The 23594-nt window shown below is 39.7% G+C and overlaps 1 protein-coding gene across 5 annotated transcripts in view; it reads right to left on the reverse strand.

Moving 5' to 3' along the window:
* col16a1 (collagen, type XVI, alpha 1) overlaps positions 1 to 23594 on the reverse strand; it is an 84362-nt gene that overhangs the window by 13305 nt on the left and 47463 nt on the right. For 4 of the 5 annotated variants that reach the window (XM_042506500.1, XM_042506501.1, XM_042506502.1 and 1 more), the window contains 34 exons: positions 22138 to 22182; positions 21939 to 22034; positions 20453 to 20491; positions 20119 to 20163; positions 19962 to 19997; positions 19759 to 19881; positions 19059 to 19094; positions 17935 to 17970; positions 17541 to 17669; positions 17202 to 17246; positions 16806 to 16841; positions 16662 to 16715; positions 16469 to 16519; positions 16230 to 16382; positions 13586 to 13621; positions 12360 to 12467; positions 11854 to 11976; positions 11661 to 11714; positions 11530 to 11571; positions 10682 to 10717; positions 10546 to 10599; positions 10381 to 10449; positions 10234 to 10287; positions 9828 to 9854; positions 8824 to 8871; positions 8459 to 8503; positions 8256 to 8327; positions 7509 to 7562; positions 2776 to 2829; positions 2507 to 2626; positions 2346 to 2387; positions 2181 to 2246; positions 1995 to 2039; positions 881 to 925 (listed from right to left, as the gene is read on the reverse strand). In XM_042506500.1, coding sequence (XP_042362434.1) covers positions 881 to 925; positions 1995 to 2039; positions 2181 to 2246; positions 2346 to 2387; positions 2507 to 2626; positions 2776 to 2829; positions 7509 to 7562; positions 8256 to 8327; positions 8459 to 8503; positions 8824 to 8871; positions 9828 to 9854; positions 10234 to 10287; positions 10381 to 10449; positions 10546 to 10599; positions 10682 to 10717; positions 11530 to 11571; positions 11661 to 11714; positions 11854 to 11976; positions 12360 to 12467; positions 13586 to 13621; positions 16230 to 16382; positions 16469 to 16519; positions 16662 to 16715; positions 16806 to 16841; positions 17202 to 17246; positions 17541 to 17669; positions 17935 to 17970; positions 19059 to 19094; positions 19759 to 19881; positions 19962 to 19997; positions 20119 to 20163; positions 20453 to 20491; positions 21939 to 22034; positions 22138 to 22182 — 2118 coding nt within the window. The remainder of the gene's footprint in view (positions 1 to 880; positions 926 to 1994; positions 2040 to 2180; positions 2247 to 2345; positions 2388 to 2506; positions 2627 to 2775; positions 2830 to 7508; positions 7563 to 8255; positions 8328 to 8458; positions 8504 to 8823; positions 8872 to 9827; positions 9855 to 10233; positions 10288 to 10380; positions 10450 to 10545; positions 10600 to 10681; positions 10718 to 11529; positions 11572 to 11660; positions 11715 to 11853; positions 11977 to 12359; positions 12468 to 13585; positions 13622 to 16229; positions 16383 to 16468; positions 16520 to 16661; positions 16716 to 16805; positions 16842 to 17201; positions 17247 to 17540; positions 17670 to 17934; positions 17971 to 19058; positions 19095 to 19758; positions 19882 to 19961; positions 19998 to 20118; positions 20164 to 20452; positions 20492 to 21938; positions 22035 to 22137; positions 22183 to 23594) is intronic. The other variant, XM_042506504.1, reaches the window with a different exon arrangement.

Here is a 23594-nt window from a genome sequence, read left to right on the forward strand (position 1 = left end):
AGCCTGCAGCTTATTGCCAGTGGCTGACACTGAATTAATGTTTTTGAAACATACAGTAACATCTCCCATGGTAAGGTTTATGGTAGGTAGTGGAAGGATGCTCCAGAGTCCAGTTTACATTCAAAAACTGCACTCTATAATGTCTGCGGTCAAAACCTTTGCTATGCTAATACTAGCTCTCTGTCTCCATAAAGACAAATCTGCTCTGTATAGAAGGTTGCAGGTCTCTTTCCCCGGTGTTGTGTCTGTTCCCCTATGAATATGTGTTTTCTGTATAAGATAGCAACTGGCATTTGTGTTGGTGATATACAGTACCTAATCTAGCTTGGCTGGGGCACGTTTGAATGTCAGATTTTGGTGCTCAGACATGACAGATACAGGTTAGTATGGTCAAGGTCAGACATTTTAGGGGACATAAACATGAGAAAACTTTTTTTCTGGGCACTTTAAACATTAAACCAGTTGCTTTGAATCTTTGCATAGGAGTTGTTTGCAGCTGCCAAAGATTGATTTCTCCCCTGATTTCTCCTTCATTTAAATAACAGTTTGAAGCATAATAAGAAAAAAAATATCCAATATTTCACAGAAAAGCAAACATTAGAGAAAATGATTACAATTTTGTGTAACAGAACTTAGTTTTTTCCTCCTTGCAAAATAAATCATCTCACAAACTCCTTTGGAGGGGGCCTGACCTATAGGTTCAGAATCATTGCACTAAGATGTAAACAATTTGGACAAAACTAGCTACACTTTAACAGGTACAACAGTAAAATGCTGTAGTATTTTAACATTGTTACTTAAGTAAAAGATCTGAGTATTTCTTCCTTTTTTGGTTAATGGCAAGTAAAAGAGAAAAGCAATGACAATAAATTATACTTACAGCTAGACCAGATGGGCCCTGAGGACCTGGGAAACCAGGAGGTCCCTGCAGACAGAAAACAGGAATAGCGACACCTGAGACAACATTAACTTAGCAACTGATATAAATAAATTAACACCTGTGGTTAAAGCAGATTTGAACTCGCACCTGACAATTAAGTGAATACAAGAATCACTGCAACAGAGCTAGAATGTAAATTATTATTAAAGAGATTTGTGCATTGGGCACCACTGTACAACATTTTCACTGTGACCAGAAGGGGGCTCTGTGAAATCATGGGAAGTGACAAGTGCAAGCTCCTCTCGTCACTTCAGATCTACAGCTTTGTGACAAAAACCCAATGGTGCTGTCCTAAGTGTGTGTGTGTGTGTTTTTATATATATATATATATATATATATATATATATATATATATAATATATATATATGTATAATTTTTTTTTTGAAAGAAATCTCCTTCCTCACAGAAATACTGATGTAAGGCAATGATTAGAAAGCACTTTATATTTTTCAAACATTCTGGGGCGATAACAGAGTTTTGAGAGTGGCAAAAAGAGTGGCAGAAATCTGCACATACCACTGTTTGGATTAACTGTAGGCACTTCCAGATGTAGATGGGGATTTCAGGATAAGAGTGTATCTTTACAGCTTTCTAGTTTTGTCATTAACAGTAAAATGTGTCGTAAATCAGTGGTGGGTCGCAGCCCAAAAGTGGGTCGCAGGTCATTCTGAATGCACCGCAAGTGACTCGAGAGCGTGTCAACACAATTCATTTTGAATTACAGTGAATTTCGGCCACAAAGTTTTTGTCTTAAGTTGATCTTTCCTGCTGTACAGTGAGTGCATAAAATACAGCTACTTAACAGGGATAGCAAACTAGCTTGACAACTTGGCCAAACACAAGTATGATGCTGAATATATTAAACTGTGTGGACCTTGAACCAATGAGTAAGGAGAAATCTGGACCCTGTGGCTGGACCAGTTAGGAGCCACTGTCTTCACTTACACCAAGGTGAGATATCTAGGTATTTCTCCTATAAATAAGCTCTACAGCAGTTACAGTTGAGCTGTCTGAGATGGTTTAACAAGAGGAAAATATGTTGCTGATTCTCACCATGCCTCCCGGTATACCAGCTGGACCTCTATCTCCTGGTAAACCCTGTAGCAAAATAAGAGAGAAAAGTGATCCTAAACTCTGTAAAGTCATGTTAATGTTAATATGTATATATACTTGGACAAAGGCAAACATTCTCACATCAAATTAACAGTACTGTTCAAGACAACACAGTCACAAACTCACTGGCTCTCCTCTTATTCCTTGTGATCCAGGCATTCCAGGAATTCCAGGTGATCCTGGTCGGTCATCCTACAAGGAAAATAAATACATCAACAAGAAAATGTACACATGTATCTCCATTAATGTGTTTATGTAAGTCACAAGAATATAACAATGATCTTAACTGACCACTGGTTGTGTCGCCTGTTCTCTCTGCAGTCTCTCCAAACACTGGAGGCAGACAAGATAATAAGTTATCAGAATAATACCTTAACGCAAAGTATATTGTCAGACAGATAACTGCTTATATTAAGGAGAAAAAGAAACAAAAAACTCCCTACAGGTATTACCTTGTCACAGCTGTCCAAGGGAGTTACACCAGGCTTGCCTTGGTCTCCTTTTTCTACCTGGGCACCAGTCGTGCCTGGCACCCCTGGATTTCCTCTGGAACAGTTCCCTCCATCACAGACCTTTTGTGTTGTAGAACACAAAATAACACACAACATAAATACATAAATATACACAAACAAATCAATCAACAGTTTTCACGTAAAAACAAAGAGAGCTGGACAAAGTAAACTCCCATTCCCCAAAAGTGCATTTTTACTCATGAACTTACATCCCCATCTCCTCCAGCAGGGTCTTGAGGCAGTGGGTGTGGTCCAGTGATGCCCTATAGAAGGGGCAGGGAAACCAAGATGAAATTAATATGCAATAAATGCAAAAATTAAGGTAAACCTTAATTATCTCTATTCTTTCACATTTGATAAACACTAATAATGTTCCCTAATGTCTTTCTTCAAATCCAGTTAAAGAACAGCGTCACAATGAGTTTTATTACAACTTAACAATTGCACAACAAACTGACATTAGACTGCACCTTTCTAACTTTTACATTTACTTACTTTACTTTTACAAACTAATTGTATAACTGTCTGTCATTAACACCAAGATGGATTTTAATTTCTGTATGATAAATTCAAAACAAGCAGACGTAGCTTCCAGATCCAAAAGGGAAGCCAATGCAATAGCACCTCAATCCTGAATTTTTACTGATGGCCAACAGGGGATGACTCCACTAGTTTGTAGGTCTATATAAAAATGACATATAACTTTTCCTAATGAGTTTATGGTCTCAGCATGATGTTCATTTTGTAAATTACTATCCCATTTCAAGTAAAACAGATAAGGTATGCATTAGGGTGAGGCAACCATATGGTTGACAAGTTGCTACCACTGCAACCAGCCAAGCAGGACAGAGGCGTATGTCTGTATGCATTTAAACAGCCATGAACTTTTGGGGTATTGTCTGTGTTTTAAAATTTGACCCATATACAGTTCATCAAAGTTATTTGTAACAGTTTGGTTGCCTAAAAATGTCTTGCTCAATGTTTAGCTGTTCTAAAATTAAACAGTTCATTTTTCTCTGGTACCTAAGAACATTTTGGTTTAAGCCTGTTTAATGCTAGCCAAAATTAGCACCCAAATTAATACCACTGTTAACATGAATTACAGATGATCCTTGCTAACCAAGCTAGCTAACACATGTTATCTAATAACTACATGTTTGTAAGGTTCCCAGTATAGCTAGGTGTGCATAGACTGCCCCCGGGATGACGTTTTTCTGTGGGCCAACATTTTCTGTGGGTTAACATTGTCCTGGTTCCATTGTCAAAACGCCTATGGGATTTTGCCATTGGATTTTGCATCGTTGCAGAAAATAAGCTCCGTGTTAAACGTGATTTTTACACAATTTGTTCAGCAAGATAATACTCACTGATGAACACCACTTCTAGGATTTTTGAAGCCTAAACGCATCACTGCCTCTAAAAGACAGTAAAGCCGTGTTTGGCAGGCTGCGGCGTGATGAGGTTCTGTAGTCTCATCTAGTCACTTGTTAGCATAAGACACATAAAAGCTTCAAAGATCACTAGTGGGGTATTTACTGATGTATTTTATCTAATAAAGCAAAACATGAGAGTCTTTAAAGCTTTTGTTAACCACAGACTGTATTTCAGGCTTCTAAACAAAAAAAAAAACATCGACTTTTGAGATGAGGGAACCAGAGGTGCTGAAACACTAATCCATTTGCGGGTTTTACGGTTCTGATTCTCAGAAAGATCAACCCCTTGCTCTTCTACAGCTCCACTGTCTCATCAAAATATGGTCACGTCTGGCTAAAAAAAAATCAAAAACAAGATAACGACCGCCAAAATGCCAAACTCAAGGCTTCAAAACAAGAGTCCGCAAACAAATATGTGATGTCACATGTCCACTATGTCTCCTTCTTTTATACAAACTATGCTTGGTACCAGTCAAAATGCTACATGCTAATGCTAACCAAGATAGGATGGCACATTCAGATGGAAGAAATGGCAAAAATAGTTATACAGTGGCACCCAGTGGTTATATTGCAATTTTCTGAGTCTGTCAAAAAGTTTTTGAATTCAAACAAAAGATGGAGACCACCTCACTTTCCAAAAAAAAGGTACAAAGTGTCACAACCTCTCCAAGCAGTATATCTGTGGACCATCTCATTCAGTACAACGCCAAGACAAAATGCTGAGGTTGTAGAATTGACAACATTTCACCCCTCATCCAAGAGGCCTGTTCATTTCAGAACTTACTTCTTTTTAGGCTTTACTCTGCAATAACAAAACTATTTATAGTGCATCCCATAAACCTAGGCTTTAGTTTTCAAAATACCACTAGTAAAACACCAATTGTATGATTTTTTTTGTTAATAACCAACTTATGAGAAAGTTGTGAAATTGCAATGGCCTACATGTTTTGGTTTGAAAGATTTCACCCAAAAACATTTTTATGAGACTTTATGGCCCCAAATAAAACAGTTGCCAACTGAAAGTCAGAGATGTTCACATGTTCATGTTTCACTCTTGCAAAGAGATGGACAGATGTGACAAAGATGACCTACTTGAATAAAACAATGGCAGATCTACACCAGAAAAACAAACCTTCAGTTGCCATTTGAACTTATGGCTGTGAAGCTATAATTTTAGTCTGTCAACACCTCAAGTCAAAAATGTTTTAAATTCAGAGAGGAAAATGGCACCAAAATGGCTCTGTCTCACATATAAACAAACACACATGCTGGGTATGTGCAAGTAAACATAAAAAAGTCAGAACAAAACAGAAAAATGCCACAATTGAGTAACACTTCCTGTTCATACCGAATTCTGAAATAAAACAGCTCACTCAGGCCCAATCACATTTACTGTGAAAGGCAGTCTGCTTGCTATCAAACCAGTGGGACCGCTTCCACTGAGAGTCTGTCAATAGCACCTGGCCTGGTTTCAAAGTCATTACAAACCCATTTTACATGTTTCAAACCGAAGCCATTATCTTGATAGACTATTTTATGCTGTGTGCTACTGGCTGTTTTATGGGTACAAGGGTTTGTGCATTAACAGACTTAGTCAAAAAGAAGATTCTCTGTAATTATATGTTGCTGTGCTATGTTCACTTCTGCAACACTTAAAGGGAAGTGCAAATTGCTAACTGTGAGTTCTCTGAGTGACATGCTGTTATATTTCAAAGACAAAGCAATTTATGCGGCTTTTGAAAGCTACAGTACACTGCCACTTTGAGTGATGTAATACCTGCAGAACTATGGAAGAAAAGAGACATTAGTTGTTTTTCCTACCAACAGTAAGACCAAACTAACTCTGGACTTGTGTGTGCACGTGAGGAAATGGAGGGCAAAAGGTTGCAACTCTTCCACTATAGTCAAACTTCTTGAAGAAGGTACTTAGTACTTAGCAATTCTGCAATAGGTCAGAGCTTACCCTACAACTCCATAAAATTTTATTCAATCTCTCAAGTTCAACCATGGCCCATGTATGCATTTCAGTATACAGATAATGACTTAAAATTCCTCATAACACATGTACTGCAACCCTGAACTTATCTAGACATCACCAGGGGAAACTATAGAACGCAAATGTCCAAACCAGTTGAACGAGATATTAAAGGGAATTTACCCTGCTAGCTCCCTGGTACAAAGTCTGTCCAACTGAACCCATATGAGAATAAAGAAAGTCATTGTTTTGAGAATTCACAGCAAGCAATAGGGCGTGTTGATGATGTTTCTATTATGCAGCTGGCACAAAACAGGAAGAATAAAAACATCCAAGGGTGAGGTCAAAGGGTTCCTGAATTTAGGAACTTCTGTCAATAAGTGCCAACGCCAAATATGTAAGACAATTTCAAGGAACGGCAAGAGACTGTTGTTTGTTACCAAAATACCCATCATGTAGCTGAGAATGAGTCTGTTGTGTGCTACATGGGCAACTCCTGATTCTCTAGACATTTTCCGCAGTTCATATGAGAAAACAGCTCATTGTTCAAGTCATTTTAGCAATACAAGTTTTGATTAATATGTGATCAATCAACAGCTTTCTGCAGAGAGTTTCTATACAATCAATTCATACATCCCCCCAGAGTGATCTACTGATTCAGGTACCTCCCTTTCCTCCATTAAACTACTACTTTAATTCCCATGTTGAAGGTGAAATTCCCCTTGAGTGCTGGCTGAAGATCAGCATCGATGTTCCTTTAATGAAATTAAGCCATCAGCAGACTTGAAAGAAACAAAACTGACACGCTATACAGTAAAAATCCACAGATAACTTCACAACACTCCACCTCATTTCACCACTTTGATGTTGTCCTTGCACTTTCTCTAAGTAAACTAACTTTGTCCACAAGAACACAACTTTTGAAGTTACAAACAGATCTGAGGCCACAACAGGCTAAACCTCTGTATTGTTTGCCAAATTTTTTGCATGTTTCAAGTTATAAATCGGTCACAATGAAAAATATTGGCATATGCACAAGCCTTATATCCACTCCCACATTTATTCATAAAAAGATATAAACATACTCTTTTTAATATCGTGCGACATAAATCAAACTTGCTCTGTACCTGTCTGGCATCAGTAGCATCTTTGAACAGTACAACAACAGCATGTGCTCAGTGTTTAGAATTGAACACTTTAATCATGATACAATAACATCACTATTTTTAAAAAAGTGTCTAAATATAGTACAACCATAGTTGTTATTAGCTGGAATTGTGTTTAAATTTATGGGGTCAAATTTGTGATCCCACAACCTTGTATTACCAAGGCTTCCTTAAATGAATCATTTGTGACCTCACAAAATTGAGTACTCAAATCAGATAAAGCCCCCATGAAAGCATGGTAGCTTCTTATTTAAAAATACCAATTTCTGACACATTTTATGCTCTTGCATCATTAGTGCATAAGGCCCCAGATCTTAAATCAGTATATAAGAGCCGCCTCTCCTCCTTTTCTCTCTAATTTTACTTACGATGTATCCAGGCAAACCCGGTTCCCCCTGTAACCCGTCGTTTCCTGGGATACCCTGAAAGAAGGAACTGAGGTTGAACTGGTTTGTTGCCAGTCAAGGGCTAGCCACTCCCATCTCCACCAGTAGCCAAGGCAGAGTCAAAGGTTCAAAATGATAAAACCTGTTCCTTCTTCTGCCAACACCTTTAAAACTTTGCGAAATTTTGCATTTAGCTATAATGCACCCCTGTCAAAGACATGACCTCCTCCATCACCACTTTTAACATCCTCCTTACACCTTTGACTCTTCCCAGATCCAACACAGATCCCAGTAACATCTTATTTGAAGGTCTGCTTCAGTTACTTTAGAACGTAATCAAACTGGTACTTCAAATTAGCTTTGTTTTTTTAAACTTTAGACCTTCAAATAACTGTTCATGTCTTGACGCCCATTCCCACAGCTTGCTGGTCCCCACATGGGTTAAAGCTTAAAGCACCAGACGGGTTAGTGCATTTATTATTTGAACCTGATTATCAAAGTCTATTTTAAACCACACTATTGTACACATTCATTAAATAATGTTGCTCCATTTCCTACATGCATATCATGAAATTTATTTCCCATCATGTTGCAAAGCATGTCAAAGCACTGACTTTTTTAAGTACCCCAGTTGCCAAAGCTGAAAGCCTACATCAAGTAGCTTGTAGTTTAATCCAGGCTGAACTATAGGGAGACCCCCCTCACCATCCTACTGCCCCTTTGTCTTACCTGTGGTCCTTGGTTTCCAGTAACACCTTGAGGCCCAGGTGGCCCAGGTGGGCCAGGTGGTCCTGGCGGGCCCTAAAACACACAAAGGCATGGTTGCAATTGGCGTCACACATTCATAATCGAAAAAATACTGACAACAAACGACAGAAACAAATCTTGCAAACATAGCTTAAGTTATGATTTAGGACTGCTGGCTGACAGACCTGAGGCCCGGGCTGCCACATGTTTATTGCAGTTCCTGGAGCTCCCTGGAAGGCAAAAGTAGTCAAGAGTCAGAGTAGCGCTGGTGTTTGCAAAACATACAGAAAGTACACATTGTCAAGTTAAGAATAATACAACAAATGTCACATCAAAGGGAGATGCAGAGGGGAAATAACTGAGCAGGAACGCACATTTTTCTCAACATGCCCCCTGTGGAGTCATAATAAACCCCCTGAGATTTAAATTAAAAAAAAATCAATGTGTATTCAGACTCCTGTTGTGTGGCAACGATTCTCTAGATTAAATTAATCGTACATCTACATATTTATTTCAGTGTGTATGTGTGTGTTTGCAAGAGTATACTCACAGGTCCGCCTATGCCCGTGTGGACTGGGTTTAGGCAGTTGCACTCTCCCTGAAATATACATCAAAAAAAGACCCATAAAAAAGGCTGAAGTGAAACTCTTTGCAAAATTTTAAGCACAGGCTGCAAAACTCGCCTCCTCATTCAACATTAAAACTCTTGTTCTTGCTGTAAGAAAATCAGAAGTCTTTGAGCTTTTAGGACCTCTTCTGTGCAGTTTTGCTAAACCCTGAAATTTTATGCATCACAAAGACATTCAAAACTGCAGGGGGTGAAATGCTATGAACATTTTTAGAGCACTTTGTGAACTTAAAAGCACTGCATTACATGAATTAAAACCTTAATGAAGTGCAAAAATGCAATGAATATATTGTGCTATGATGCAACGTAAGTTGCAAATCACCTTATATCTTTAATACAAGGGGCTTATATGGTATCTCCAATTACAAGCCTGCCATTTCTGCTTTACTGTAACATCTAAGTCAGGTTCTTAAACTCTATATGAGCTCTCCAGGATAGTGTCAGACTCTGTATGAATACATTGAATAAAGATGCTGAATCCTCTGCAAAATCTTACCTTTATTCACACATTTACTTTCTCGGCTTTTTCCTCTTTAACTGTGGGCTCCTGTCCCACATCTCATACCCCTCCCGACCCTTAAGCACTGCCTCCACCGCTTCTTCATCTCTTCCACCCTCTCAGTGACAGTCTGGACTGGTGGCTCTGATGAATGCCGTAATTAATAGTCTCACACACTTTCTCTCTTACGGCCCTGAAACTCCTCTTGTCTGCCAGCAACAGTACACTCATCACCTCCGCTGCTACTCTATCTGTGGCCCGAGGCAGGTGTGTGCATGTGTGTCTTAGTGCATGTATATGTGTGTGTGTGTGTGTGTGAGATGAGGGGAGGGGGGTGTTGAACCATCTCTTGCGATTACCATCTGTTCCACCCCCTTATATTCAAACCCCTCTAGATCCCTTCATCCAAACAAAACGGTAGACTTACCTTGTCCCCCTTAGCTCCATCAAGTCCCTGCAAAAGAAGGAGACAGCACGCACACACACACACACACACACACAAACACTTAGTTACTCTTGCTTTGTTGTTCCAGAAGAAAGCTCGCAGGGCAGTGAGCTGAGTGTAGATCAGGGGACAGAGGATGAGATGGGAGCAGACATTGCCTCTGTTATGGATCGAGGCAGACATCCTTGGTTACAAATGATGCCTAAATCAAGGACAATTCCCAAAGAAGCTCAAAGAAAATTAAAACTCTGAACAGACGCTAACACTGATGCAACAACTCAAGTTATCTACTTAAATTTCTTTAACATCTCCTCCATTTATTGATGCAAATGCACAAAAAACATGCAATATGAAACACTTTAGACAATAAAGTAACAAGACAGCTCACAGGTCTGCCATCAGCTCCTCGCTCTCCTTTTTGCCCGGGGACTGCATCTCTACCCTGTGTGTGAGCAAAGCAAATAAGAAACAGTAAAAACATGACATTACATGACATGCCTATATGCACATGCAAAAAGATGCATTTATGTCCTACTGGGGGCCCTGCTACTCCAATGCCCTCAGGTCCCTGGGGTCCTGGAGGCCCAATTTCTCCTCTGGAGCCCTATGAACAAAAACAGTGTGAGTCGTGTGGTTTTACTGTTTAAAACAAAATTAGGTGCATTTGATTGCATATTACAACATTAACAAGGTTTCTCACTTTTTCCCCTGCAGGGCCAAGAGGGCCTGCCTCTCCTCTGGCTCCAGGTGGTCCCTGTACAAAACACACAGATTAGGCCAGAATATGAAAACGTAGTGTAAGAAAGTAGGACATTAGGGACATGAGAAAAACTTACTACAAGTCCAGGGAGCCCTCTTGGCCCCTCTTCACCCTATGACATAAATAAAAAAGACATAAGAAAAAGTCAGGCTCAGGTTACTTTACTTGTACCTGTAGGTAGATTTGGTTTGCAGTATGAAGTGCAAGGCGTCCATTAACACAGTTACAGACACCACAGACAACATACAGGATAAAAATGACAAGAAGATAAAAGATAAAACGATGTAAGTGCCCCACCGCTAATCAAAATGTTAAATATGTAAAAAATACCAATAAAAACACTAAACTGTAAAACCAAACCCTAAAATAAAAACAATATAAAAACTATGAATAAATAAATCATAAATACAGGCTCTAAAAAGGTCTTGTGCAATGTGAAATTTTGTGTAATTTTCCAACAGCTTGTTCACCGCTGTGATGGCAACTGGAACAAACCTGTTTTTATAGTGCTTTGTTTTATACTTTGGGACTAAAAAAAACCTCTTTCCAGAAGAGAAACTCGTTGTGCAAAGGCTGCAGGTCATCATTTAAAACAGCATTAGGTAGGATGGAAACACATAGTGATGATTTGGGCAAGAGATGTTTCCCAGTGGAGCAGTAGCGAAGGACCGGCTTCCCTATGTCAACAAAGCAGTGAAGCAAGGGATTTGAAAGAGAATGGCCCAGGATTATTTTTAGATGTGATAATAAATTTACTGTAAGATCTAAGAGGCAGAAAAAAATGCTGATATCATGGAGGGATATGGTGTTCATTACTGAGATAACAGCAGGACTACATCAACCTAGAAGCTGTGTGATGTGATGTATGACAAAAGTGCATCAGCTGTCCAAATAAAACACCAGATGTGGACACATTAGTCTTACTTGTGGTCCTGGAAGGCCAATTCCTGCATCTCCAGCTTCTCCCTACAGGGGCCACAAAACAACATGGATTAGAATCTGTTAATCCTTTGCATGTGTTTATAAACATGTTAATACAAAATGGATATTCACACCTTCTTTCCTTTGGGACCTGCAGGCCCCTGCACACCGGGTAATCCTGGTTTTCCCTAAAGAGAAAACATGCACTATGATTATCAGCAATTTTTCCAGTTTAAAGAGCCAGAAGTACTAATTATGTATGTATAAATACATACATAATAATATGTATATAATACATATTATAAAAATAAAACATAATTCCCTCACATTTCTGCCAGGCTTCCCTTCCCCTGCAGGACCAGTGTCTCCTCTCTCTCCTTTGGGGCCCGGCACAGCTATACCATCACCCACTGCAGTGCTAATGGAAGGACAGCTGCTACAAGCATCACCCTGGGAAAACACAACAAAGTCCAATCACGATTGCCTTTTAGAACAATCAAACATGAGCTTGAAAATACAGCGAGATAGTTCCCCCATGTAGACAATCAGTGTCCATTTCAACCACCAGCAACTATCATTTGTCCACATGAGTAACAAGAACATCTCATTTGAAATTTGATGTCTCCATGGACAGAAAGACCAAAGCCAGATCCATACAAACTCAAAAAGATTAAGTAGATCTCTGTCATATATCATGTGCAGAAAACATAGCAGCTACTTTATACTTTGACCCCCTTACAATCAATCCAATAAATATTAGTATCAAATCAACAGCAGATGCTAAAAAAGGTGCCGCAAAGTTGATCTGACTCAACAGTTTGGGAACTCTGTACCTTCTCTCCCTTAAAGCCCATTAGTCCATCCCGACCAGGCTCTCCTGGTAGTCCTGGGGCTCCAGGTTCTCCATCCAGTCCCTTTTCTCCTTGAGCTCCTTCATCACCCTAGTAACATTGAAACATGATAAGAGGCCCTTACAGTCAACTCCATGCACTGTGGCTTTTATGGTGCTTACATTAAAGTAGCATGTAGAGGTTTTCACCACTAGTAGTCTGAAGGGGAAATGTTTTTACCAGTGGTTCCCCATTTTTTTTGTGTGTGTGTTTTTTTTTGTGCATGCAAAAGGATGCTACAGTATTTGTTGCACAATAGTCTACTGGTCATCAATTGGTGATGTGCCAGAAAACAGAGCAATGTACCTAAAAGTCAGTTGATGAGAAGCCCGTAAGCACGTAAGCAAGGATGTAAGTTATGCAGAATTCTTTAAAATATTCAAAATATTAGCTTTGCAAATGTTTTATGAGAAAAGAATAGTTTGTGAGAAACACTGAATGTAAACATGACTTTTCTTTGTTCATAAGAAAACTCCACAGGGTACCATCAATTTCCCTCTGCAATCTGTTCTGTTACAGAGTTAAAGCATTATTTTTTATTCTAATTGGATGATTTGAGTTCCTGTGTTTTATTATGAGATTTATTTAACTGTCAAACACTGATAATGGTATTAGCCTTGAGAATCTTCTGTCCGTCTGGCTCTGCTTTGAAGTCCAAGCAAAGTGATTGTGGGAGTGCTTCAAGGTAATTTAAAGCAGCCTGTCTCGGTTGATGGCAGATTTATTTCCTAGTTTTTTACTGAGTAAAGTGCTGTGAATGTTCCAAAAGACAGATTTGGTGACCTGAAATAAAACAGAGTGCCTGTGCTCCCTTGAAATATTATACTATACTGTGTGGGGTGATTTTCCTGGAGACATCCTTGGTCCCAGTAGATGTCAAATTAGCAAAGAAAGTCTGACACCGTCTCTAAGGGGAACCAGTGACTCCAAATAGTCTAATATCTCCAGGTTATCCAGTAGGTTATTTAAGGTGGTCTGTTATGTGTATTGTGGGTACAAGTTATTTAAAAACCATGCAGAATGCCCAAGAGACACTGATTAGTTTTTATGTCTCAGCTGACATCAAGGCTCTTGTATGTGGGTCATTGATGCGATAGAGTGTGTGGTAATACATATTTCAGCAGCTTTTTATATGCTAAATCTATTAGAAATTTTAGCAGGAAACTTACCTTTTCTCCTTTTGCACCAGTAAATCCTGGTGGGCCCTGTATAAGCAAATAGAAAGTAATATGCAGATGCACACAGATACATGTTACGCAGAGCATGCACACACATTCACAATCTCAAACATGTGTAGTCATCTGCAAGTATAGTGCAAGCCTCTATCCATTCAGGTAAAAAAAAAACTGTTGACATAAAGCTAACTGCAGAGTCACACGGCATGTAATTGGGAGGGGTGACAGAAGCCAACAGAGATTTATTACACTTAGTAACAATTCCGCGGTAAGAGGAGAATCCCTGCATATCCTATTTGTACAATAAGCATCATGGCTGATTCCCCCTTGGGCTGAAATCTTTCAGCATCTCACTTTTTTTTCTTTTTTGCTCAACCAGGTGCTGCTTAATCTCTTTTACCGTGGTAATAAAATAGGATAGCAAAAAGCTGCTTTGGTTTTATGGAATTTGTATGATTTAATGTCTATCATTAATTCCGATAAAGACAGTGGTGGTGCTTGCAGGGTTCAATTTAAAGCTACAGTTGGTAACTTTAATGAAAACAACTTTGCAACATATTTACTGAAACTTTCACTATACTCTAAGAGAAGTACATGAGACAGATTGTCTGTGAAAAAAAAAGTAATGTCCCTTCTCTTCAAACTGCTTATAATGGCATTCTCTAGAATCCATCATGGCTCACCAAAAACAACTGATCAGAGCCAAGGAGTCTCTAACACAGCTGTCAGTCATATCAGTCACTTCTTGTGTGCAGCCAAACTGTAAAACTAGGCAGTTTGATTAAATATGATTCAAGATTCTGTAATTGTATTGCCTATTTCTCACCTCAAATGTTTTCAGAAACATATTTTAGTGTACTGTTTAGCTGTACAATGAGAAAGTCTCTAACACAGGAGCCATCTTGGAGACAGCAGACAAAAGCCTGAGCAAACTTTCTTATCTTATAGCAAAACAGAACACCAAAAGGTTTATGAAAACATTTCAGGCAAAATATTTTCTGCAGCAGCAATCTTGATTCACTTTTGATAAGCGCTGTTTACAGTTTGACTGCAGTTCACAGGCAGCGTTCGACATGATTGACAGTTGTGTTAAAGACTCCTCGGCTCTGGTTGGTTGCTTTCATACACGTGCAGTGATGCCGTTAGAAGCGCTACAATGCAAAAGAGTAGGCAGAGGAATATGATTTTTATCACAGATTATCTGTCTCATTTAGTGCTGTGTGAATACTGTGACAGTTCTGTCAAATATGACAAGTTTGGGGTTTTTTTAATAAAAGTTACCAACTCTATCTCTAATTAAACTGTCAAAGGATTATCAAAAAATGCTTCTACTTCTACAGGAGCTTGGTTTTAATCAACAGTACTGTTCTATGTTCACTTTCCTTCGGGTTTAAAAGAGATAAGGCACAGTCATGAGTACAATAAACAATAAAATGCAATAAAGGCACAGTGGCATAGTATGTAATAACACAAAGGACAATAAAAAAAGTGGTGGTAATATACCAAAACAATTTCTTGTCATTTTTAAGAAGCAGGGATTAAAGAGTCCTTGGCTCTTTTACTCTGGGCTGTCGGTGCTCAGAGAGCATCATACTGCCCTCTAGAGGAGGGACCAAGAAAGTATTAAGATGCCTTGACCTTTCCTCATCTAACAACTGTATCCCTTTGTGTTTGTAGTATGCAGTGTTGTGTGCCCAAGTATAGCATCTGTGACTTTTCTAGCCCATTTGATCAGCCTCATTGGTTTGCTTTCATTATGGGCAAGGCAGCGTGGCAACACTTAAAGGTCTGGTGTGTGGGATTTAGCGGCATTTAGCGGTGAGGTTTCAGAACTGAAACTTCACTAATGTGCCAAGCGTGTAAGAGAACTACACTGGCCGACACAAACACGGGAATGGTCCTGTCTGGAGCCAGTGTTTGATTTGTCTACTCTGGGCTACTATAGAAACATGGCAGATTCCACAGAAGAGGACTCACTTCAGATGTACTGTAGATACAAACGTTTCATTGCAAGGTAATGAAAACAGCAATTCTTAGTTTCAAGTGATTATACACTAGTGAAAACATAGTTATGAATATAAAAACATCTCTGACAGTGACCCTAGATGTCCCTAAATCCTACACACTGGATCTTTACAGCAGATTTAAAGAACTTAAAGCCCCTTTCCAACTACACAAAAAACCCGCTAACACCCGCTTACATCCTAATGGGAAAGGTTATAATCAGCATTTACACCCAGGTCAAATGTCTCTGCAGTAGTCATTTTCACAGGACTCCATGTTGCTTTCTACTATTTACAAACATGTTTTTTGGCCTGTCTGTGACATGGAATGTGACACACACACACAGACACACACACACACACACAGGAAGGCATACTCATCTGCTGCAGCCCTGTGTACTCAGCTCTGGACTACTGGCAATGGGGAAGGACCCAGAAGACATATTATGCGGGTTCACCCCTTTTTAAAAAATCCTGCATATGCATGCTAATTTTGGTGGAAAGGTGTATAAGATAAACTAAGTCCTAATTCCAAAAAGCTGCCTGTGTAGTATAGATTTAATTTAAATTTGATTTAATTTCAAGATTTTCTTGTTGCTGCTGGCCATCTTTTTTTTTTTACAGAGCAATTGTACCTGTTTCCCTTCAGCTCCGAGACCAGGAGGTCCTGGTGGTCCTGGAAGGCCTGGTTCACCTTGCTCGCCTCGCTCGCCTTTTGATCCTTCAGGCATTTTAATGCTGGCAGGTCCACTACCAACCTCAGCTGGCTGGCACAGTCCGCACTCGCCCTGAGGAAAGGCAGAGAGTCAGGAGGGTTAGTTTGTTTGAAAATCAAGATAAAGGATGTAAAAGCAATACATATGTTAATACTTACCCTCTCTCCTTTAAGGCCAGGAAGACCAAGACCAGGCAGGCCTTGTTCTCCCTGTCAAAAGATAAAAAAGAATATTAAAGTTGCATGGCTTTATTGTGAAAACAGAAATAACATCACTGCAAACAATAACACCAGAACTTTCTTAGTCTGGAAACAATGAAGCTAAAATGAAAGCTTTTTTGAGTTCTCTTACCTTTAAGCCTCTCTGTCCATCCTTGCCACCGGGTCCCCTTGGTCCTGGCTTTCCCTGTCACACGGACACATTTCATTTAACACCATCACTGACTCAGGATGTGAAGTGAGGCGTTCTGTTTCAAATAACTGAATCTGAACTTACCGGCTTACCATCAGCTCCTTTGCTGCCTGCGCTACCCTGCAGACAGGTTTAAAAAGAAAATCACTGCAGCATCTGAATTTCACAAATTGATAAAAATGGATGGGTCTTTTAAATTGGTAATTCACATTTTATAGTAAGGTGCACCCTACAGGCAGCCATGTCAAATGATTTTGGTTTTTCACTACCTGAGCTTTCCACTAATAGGTTCCCTGCTGAGTAAAAACCCTATGGCGAACAGTTTTGGGCCCTAAAATTAGCACACTGCTGTGATGATCTTCCTCGTAAAGTCTATTAGGAGCCCCATTCTGCAATCTACTGAGTGAGTTCATCTTATGTAAGCCTAGTGTGCTGTCGAGGTCACCGACTCTCAGCGCTGTTTCTTTTTATGTTACTTACCTTCTCTCCTCTAAGACCAGGTGATCCCGCATTTCCTGGCTCCCCCTGTGGAGCAGGAAAAAGTGAACAATACATCATTTTAATGAAGGTGCTTATCACTGTTCACACATGCGAGCAAACACACTGACGTGAGCAAAATCATAAAAATAACTACCCAATCAGTTTACTTCTAACATGGGTGTTACACTATATATCATTGTTTCTTTTCAGATATACCAAAGTCCTCCAACAATAATAACATAAAACTTTTTGTTATGGTTTTCACCTTGATTGTGTTTAATGAGTCCTGCTTTTCATTTAGCACTAGATTCACAATCATCCCTACTTGAACAGACTTACTTGCTCTCCTTTCTGTCCAATTCCGGGATCCCCCTTCTTGCCCTTCTGTTGCAGGATTTGGGGCTGGCCACCTGGGACGAGGTTAGGGGTCAAATCTCCAAGAGTGGGGCACACAGAGCACGGCTCACCCTAAAGCACATTGACAGATCAGAGCTGGGTCAGAGATCATCTCCAAATAATTATCCATGTAAGGATTCTATTAAATAACACCAAATTAAAGGCATTTGAAACTTTCTGGTGCTCCAAAACAGGTGCAACTAATCCGCCACAAAAAAAAATGTCACACGAGCCATACAATGTGAAGTTCACTAACTAGAGAACTCTATCTAGCTTACAGCTGAACAAAGTAGTCTAAACAAGAAATCGTTTGACCTCAAGCCTCATAAAAACTGACCTTTTCTCCTTTGACACCACCTGTTCCTTGTTCCCCCTGCCAAAACACACAAAAACACAGACATCCAAGAAGGCAAATAAGTCTCAACTCGCTCTGTTGAATGTGTCTGTTTCGTGTCTTGACATGGCACCTGAAGCATACAGTGATACAATAGGGCAGATTTGTGAGTATGGAGTAGGTTGGTATTAATGCACATATGTATATATAATTTGTTAAATTCCTTACCATCATTTGCACCGGAACCATGTCCGTTATTGTTGTCTGTGCTTTGTACGTTGTGTTATTTATTGTATGTATTGTGATTTTACTCTTAAAATCCACATTTGTGGACAATAATAATACTTCATACCATGGAGGTTATATTAGAACTAGATACCGGCCCCTAAGACTGTGCTTATTTAGTCCAATAACAATTGCTCACCCAGGACTTACGCGCACAAAGTGCCTAGCTTTCATCTTTACTTCCAGAGTATACAACCCACTAAATATGCACAGCAGTATTTCTCTCGCTGGCCACGCCCACAAGGTCCTGCTCAGGCCATAACATAGACTTTACATTTGCTTTTGCTATTTTGTTTTGTTTTTTTTTTTTGCTTGAGTAAAGTTTTATAAATAGCCTAAACCTCCATGAATCAAAATTCATAACAGAAAGAGTCATAATTGATCTTGTTTGCAGGTCAAGGTGTCCTGTAAACAGTTTTACAGAATTCTCTTTTATAATGGTGGTCTGTGAGGAAAATTATTTTTGGGCAGGAGGGGATTTTTTTGGCTGCAAGCTGCCACCAGCTTTCCCTGGGGACTAGCTTCATGCGCTATTGAGCACATTTCATTGGAGTCAACGGGGCCCCGCCTTTTACACTGTATCCAAAACTCTTTATACATCCATATAGACATAATAAGGTGGCCATTTGTAGGGCGCGTGTGTGTGTGTGTGTGTGTGTTAGCACTATGGTCTCTTCCATGGAGTTCAGCTAGTTTGCTCGCATCTGCTTTAGGAAAAAGCCCTCTGCACTGCTGATGTTAGCATATATGAATGTGAAGGACTGCAGATGAGTGTGTGTAGGTCACGCTCCCACAGAATATGAATGAACCATAAGCTGTAAACGAACAACTCTATACCGTACCTTCTGTCCTGCCTTCCCATCTGCACCCAGAAGCCCCTGGTACATTTAGGAAAAGAAAAGAGAAGAGAGGAGCAGCGATGAGTCAGAAGTGTTTGTTAGTTCAACTTTGATAGAGTAAGGTCATATCTTACTCTCTCTCACTGGTGCTCAACTCCTTCTCCCTCTGCCCTAACCAGGTATGACAGATGGATGCTGGCATTATTGGAAATCGTTGCACAGAGAATCTCATAAGGCTTTAGATTTATATATTTTTTTTACCCCCACAAATCATTCCCTGTTTCACCTGCTGGGGTAAGTAGGAAGATGTAGAAAGAACAGAAAGAGAAACACAATGCATAATATGCTGCGTCCACAGAGGAAAAAGGTGCGCTAGGTATTAACGAAATGACCTTTGCCTTGGAAAATAAACTTTTGATGGCATATCATGACTGCTCTCCTTGAGCTGCTGTGAGAATTACAAGGGCAAATACAACCCTGAGGTATAAATATACGCCATACCTTCCCTCAGAATGATAAGAAAAATAAAATATATACACTATCAAACAAGTGCTCAAGGTTCAATCGTCAGCTACAGCTCCAGACTGTGTCTACGACTTCCTAATAAAACATGTAGCAGGATTGTAAAAATGTTAAACTGAACACTCGGGGCAGGATCAGAATACATTACGGTCTGACATTACATTTAAACTGTTGTACTTACAGGAGGTCCTCTCTCTCCTATCCCTGGTAATCCAGGCTCTCCTTTAGGGCCGGGCTTCCCCTGCAGAGCAACTGTGTTGCCCAAATCCGAAGGCAGCACGGGGCAGACTTCGCATGGGTCACCCTGAAGATTAAACATGAGTCAAACACATGATACCCGGATGAGAGAGTCCACAGGCGTTCAGATACAATGTTGATGTGTACCTTCTCTCCTTTAGGTCCCGCTGGTCCTCTTGGTCCCTGTGAAAACAGCAGAAATCCAGTCAAACACTGATGTATCAGTTCAGTTTGAAAACTGTATATTGTAAGCTGATGCATACACATTGCTGAATATCAATCAGTGTTGCAAAAAGTGTCTTACTGGATCTCCTGGCGATCCATCTTTTCCTGGAGGTCCTGCATCTCCCTGTTAACACAAATCACTGCATTTGTCTTGAGAATATTGTTACCCCCAAAACCATCTTTGTTTTTAACTTGTCCAGTGGTCATTTTGGGTTTTGCAGGCCAAAGGATGGTAGGAATTTCTGAACCCACAGAACAACCATGCAATCTTTCACCGTGAAAACATAAAGTTATTATGTTAATATGCTTGCCCAGATTAGTGATTAACCAACATTCCTATCAGACCTGTCATGTTTTAAATATATTCATCTATCTTACAAACTGATATGCAACATGCCAAATGGTGGACCTACCGTGGCTCCCTTCGCACCACCCGGTTCACCAGGAGGGCCCTAACAGAGGAAAAGTAAGCACATAAATCTTTTCAAATGTCTTTCCTAAGATGTTTTTAGATTTCTGTCAAGGGCAACGACTGTTGCACCAAAAGAAGGAATTCTGCCAAGCCCTGCATTGCATTTCCGAGAAGAGCATTTCATAAAAGTACTTTGAGACCATTTTTAAGACGAGTGTCAGGACACTAAGATAATAAGTTACACCACCAAATAAGTGTACACTTCTTTATTTCTTAAGGGTTTTTAACCCTAAGAGACCCATGGGTGACTTGGCTGATATTAATGTCATTCAGAGGTTGTAGTGGGCTGAGTTAAAGATAGAGTTTAACACTTGTATCATAAGAAAATACAAGACTGAAAAAATGCATTGGTATCAGCAATGTCTAGCTTAACGGGAAAGAGCTAAATAATGCTCCAGAGTGAGGCTAAATTTTGTTGAGAGAAAAACTGGCAAGCCCATTTTCCCAGAGGTCCTTTGACCTCTGACCTCATGATATCTGAATGAAAATGGGTTCTGTGGGTACCTACAAGTCTCCTCTTTACACACATGCCTACTCTATGCTATTTCCATGCAGTCTGGGTAAAAGCCATGCAGTTTTTGTCTTATACAGTCCAACTAAGTAATTTTGGCCCATTTCTATTTGAATATTTCTGCATACTGGGGTCCCTCAGCAGTCTTGATATTGATATTGGTATGACTAGAATGGTGAGTGTCTTTAATGAGGATTTAATGAGCCATTATGATGTTATTATCTCCATAGCAGTCCTTTCATTGTAGTGCTAACATTTTTAACATACACTACAGTACAAAATAGCTGACTGTGATCTCTAGGAGTTTCACAGCCTCATAAGACTTTACATTTATAAACCAGAGACCTCAGGTATTTGGAAGATGTATGGCTTTCAAAGATATACTGACCATAAGGTGACCTCTGAGTGCACAACATCAAATTACTAAGATGCAATTCTTACAGAAATCTCCAAATGTCAAAAGTTTTTTATGCGAAATCACAGCACAGATTTTTCTATCTAGGTGCCTTAATGTGGTGTTTTAGTGGGATTTTTTCTACCATTTTTATCAATTCTCAAGTGGCAAAAAGTGCTTAACTTTTACACCAAATCTTTGTAACAAATGGTCTCAAGGCAAAAATTACCATGAACACTTATGTGGCATACTTGAGCATGCAAATAGCCATCATGTACTTCCATCATAATGTTTTAAGCCCCTGAACACTATAACCTTTAAAAGTTCGAATAGGCGTTTAATCAAAACAATGTTTATTTATGACTAGAAACATTTGACACACAGTATGCATTTCAATTAATCTTAAGGTTCCCAGCTTTCAGAAGATGTTCACTTCCATGTGGCATATACTGCTGAGCTGCAAACTCATCATAAAGATCTCCTGTCTCCTCTAAAAAATTTGATTAAAAAAAACACACTTACTGGTTGACCTGGCTTTCCAATTCCTGCAGGTCCTGGAAGTCCAGGCTTCCCTGGCTCCCCTGCTAACCCCTCAGGACCCACCAAACCTGGGGTACCCTGGGAAAACAAGTTCAACACAGCCCTATTAAATCCAAACTGAACTGAATGTATGCGACAGATAGGTTGATGTTAGAAACTACCAGACTTAATGCAGACAGACCTTCTGTCCCTTGGGGCCAACTACGCAGATGGACCCCGCTCGACCCTGTGAAACGGTGACAGACAGAGAGTGAAGTGACAGCAGCAGTGCAGACAGTGACATCATCAGCGTTAACCCATTATAATCAAGCAAGCTCCACAGAAATCCATCTCTAAAACATCTTTGTGAATTGTTAAACACTTGTTGATTCCCGTCATTTGTTTGACGTTTTACAATTGGAAAAAGAAAGAGGGAGAAATGCAGAGTCTGTAAGATGTATTATCTTCAGCCATGCATATGCAATATTTTCTAGCTGCCTGATTCAAGTCACATCAACAAGCACATTCATATTCACAATGTCAGATGGGTGGAAGGCTTAAGAAAATCTATCCTCCACCAAATCCATCTGTCCACGACAAGCACTTAGCCCGGTGAACAGCTAAATGTGAGTGCCGTCTGATGCCGGAAACCGGGGGGGGGGGATATCTCAGAGCACACACACGTTGTAATTTGTTCCTCAAAACTTTTCATGCGTCTACAGGATCATTGCGCTGAACAGGGAAGATTAAAAGGTTTAAGTCTTCCTGAATAGGCGCCTGCCTGTGTGAGAGACGAACAGCACAGTCAATGAGGCAGCATTGATTGTGCGAGCTTTGTTGCTCTAGCCTAATCTAACAGGCATTAACAGGCCGACTTAACGCCATGGGAGAGAGGAGAGGGAGAGCACATATCAATGGGAGTCTTAGCTTAAAGAGTAATACCGTATAAGTTTACTGAATATCCGCTCTTAGCCTAGTAAAAGTGGCTGTGCAATTGGATGTGTGTGTTCGTGAGCGCATGCTCATTTTAAAATCTGTGGTACTGAAAATGTACATACAAAGAAAAATGTCATGCCTGAAAAACACTTTTGTTGATTCCTATTCTTTCTTCAAACCACTGATTACATGGCTTTCTTCAAAACTAGATTCTAATTGGTCAATTATGGCAATTTAAGGTCTGTTTTTTTGAATAGCAGAGTGCTTCTATGAATAACAACTCTTGCTATGGACACAGTTCTGATCCATAGGCCGATTATGACACAATGTGCCCCTATGCCTGACTGTGTAAAAATAACTCATGTGAATGAGTAAGCGAGGCTTAAAAACAAATTTCATTTATAATTACATGTCTATGTCTGTCTTTTTTTCTATTTTTCTTATCCCTAACTTATTTCCCTTCCCTGTACTGTGAGCATTGCCAACCCGGAAAAAATTCCTTGTTCCTTATTTGTTGAACTTGGCCAATAAACGTGATTCTGATTCTGATTCTGATTCTGATATTTTGCACTGTATTTGTAATCACGACTCACGAATATTCTCAATTTCTGAAGTATCCTCAGAGAACAGTATGTTGAAAACATTCTTATGGTATGAATGTTTTGTGAACCTTATCAATAAGATGCATTATTAGCTGAAATAATCCAATCAGAACAGTATGTC

The sequence above is a fragment of the Plectropomus leopardus genome, chromosome 18 (assembly GCF_008729295.1).
Source record: "Plectropomus leopardus isolate mb chromosome 18, YSFRI_Pleo_2.0, whole genome shotgun sequence".
Taxonomy (NCBI): domain Eukaryota; kingdom Metazoa; phylum Chordata; class Actinopteri; order Perciformes; family Serranidae; genus Plectropomus; species Plectropomus leopardus.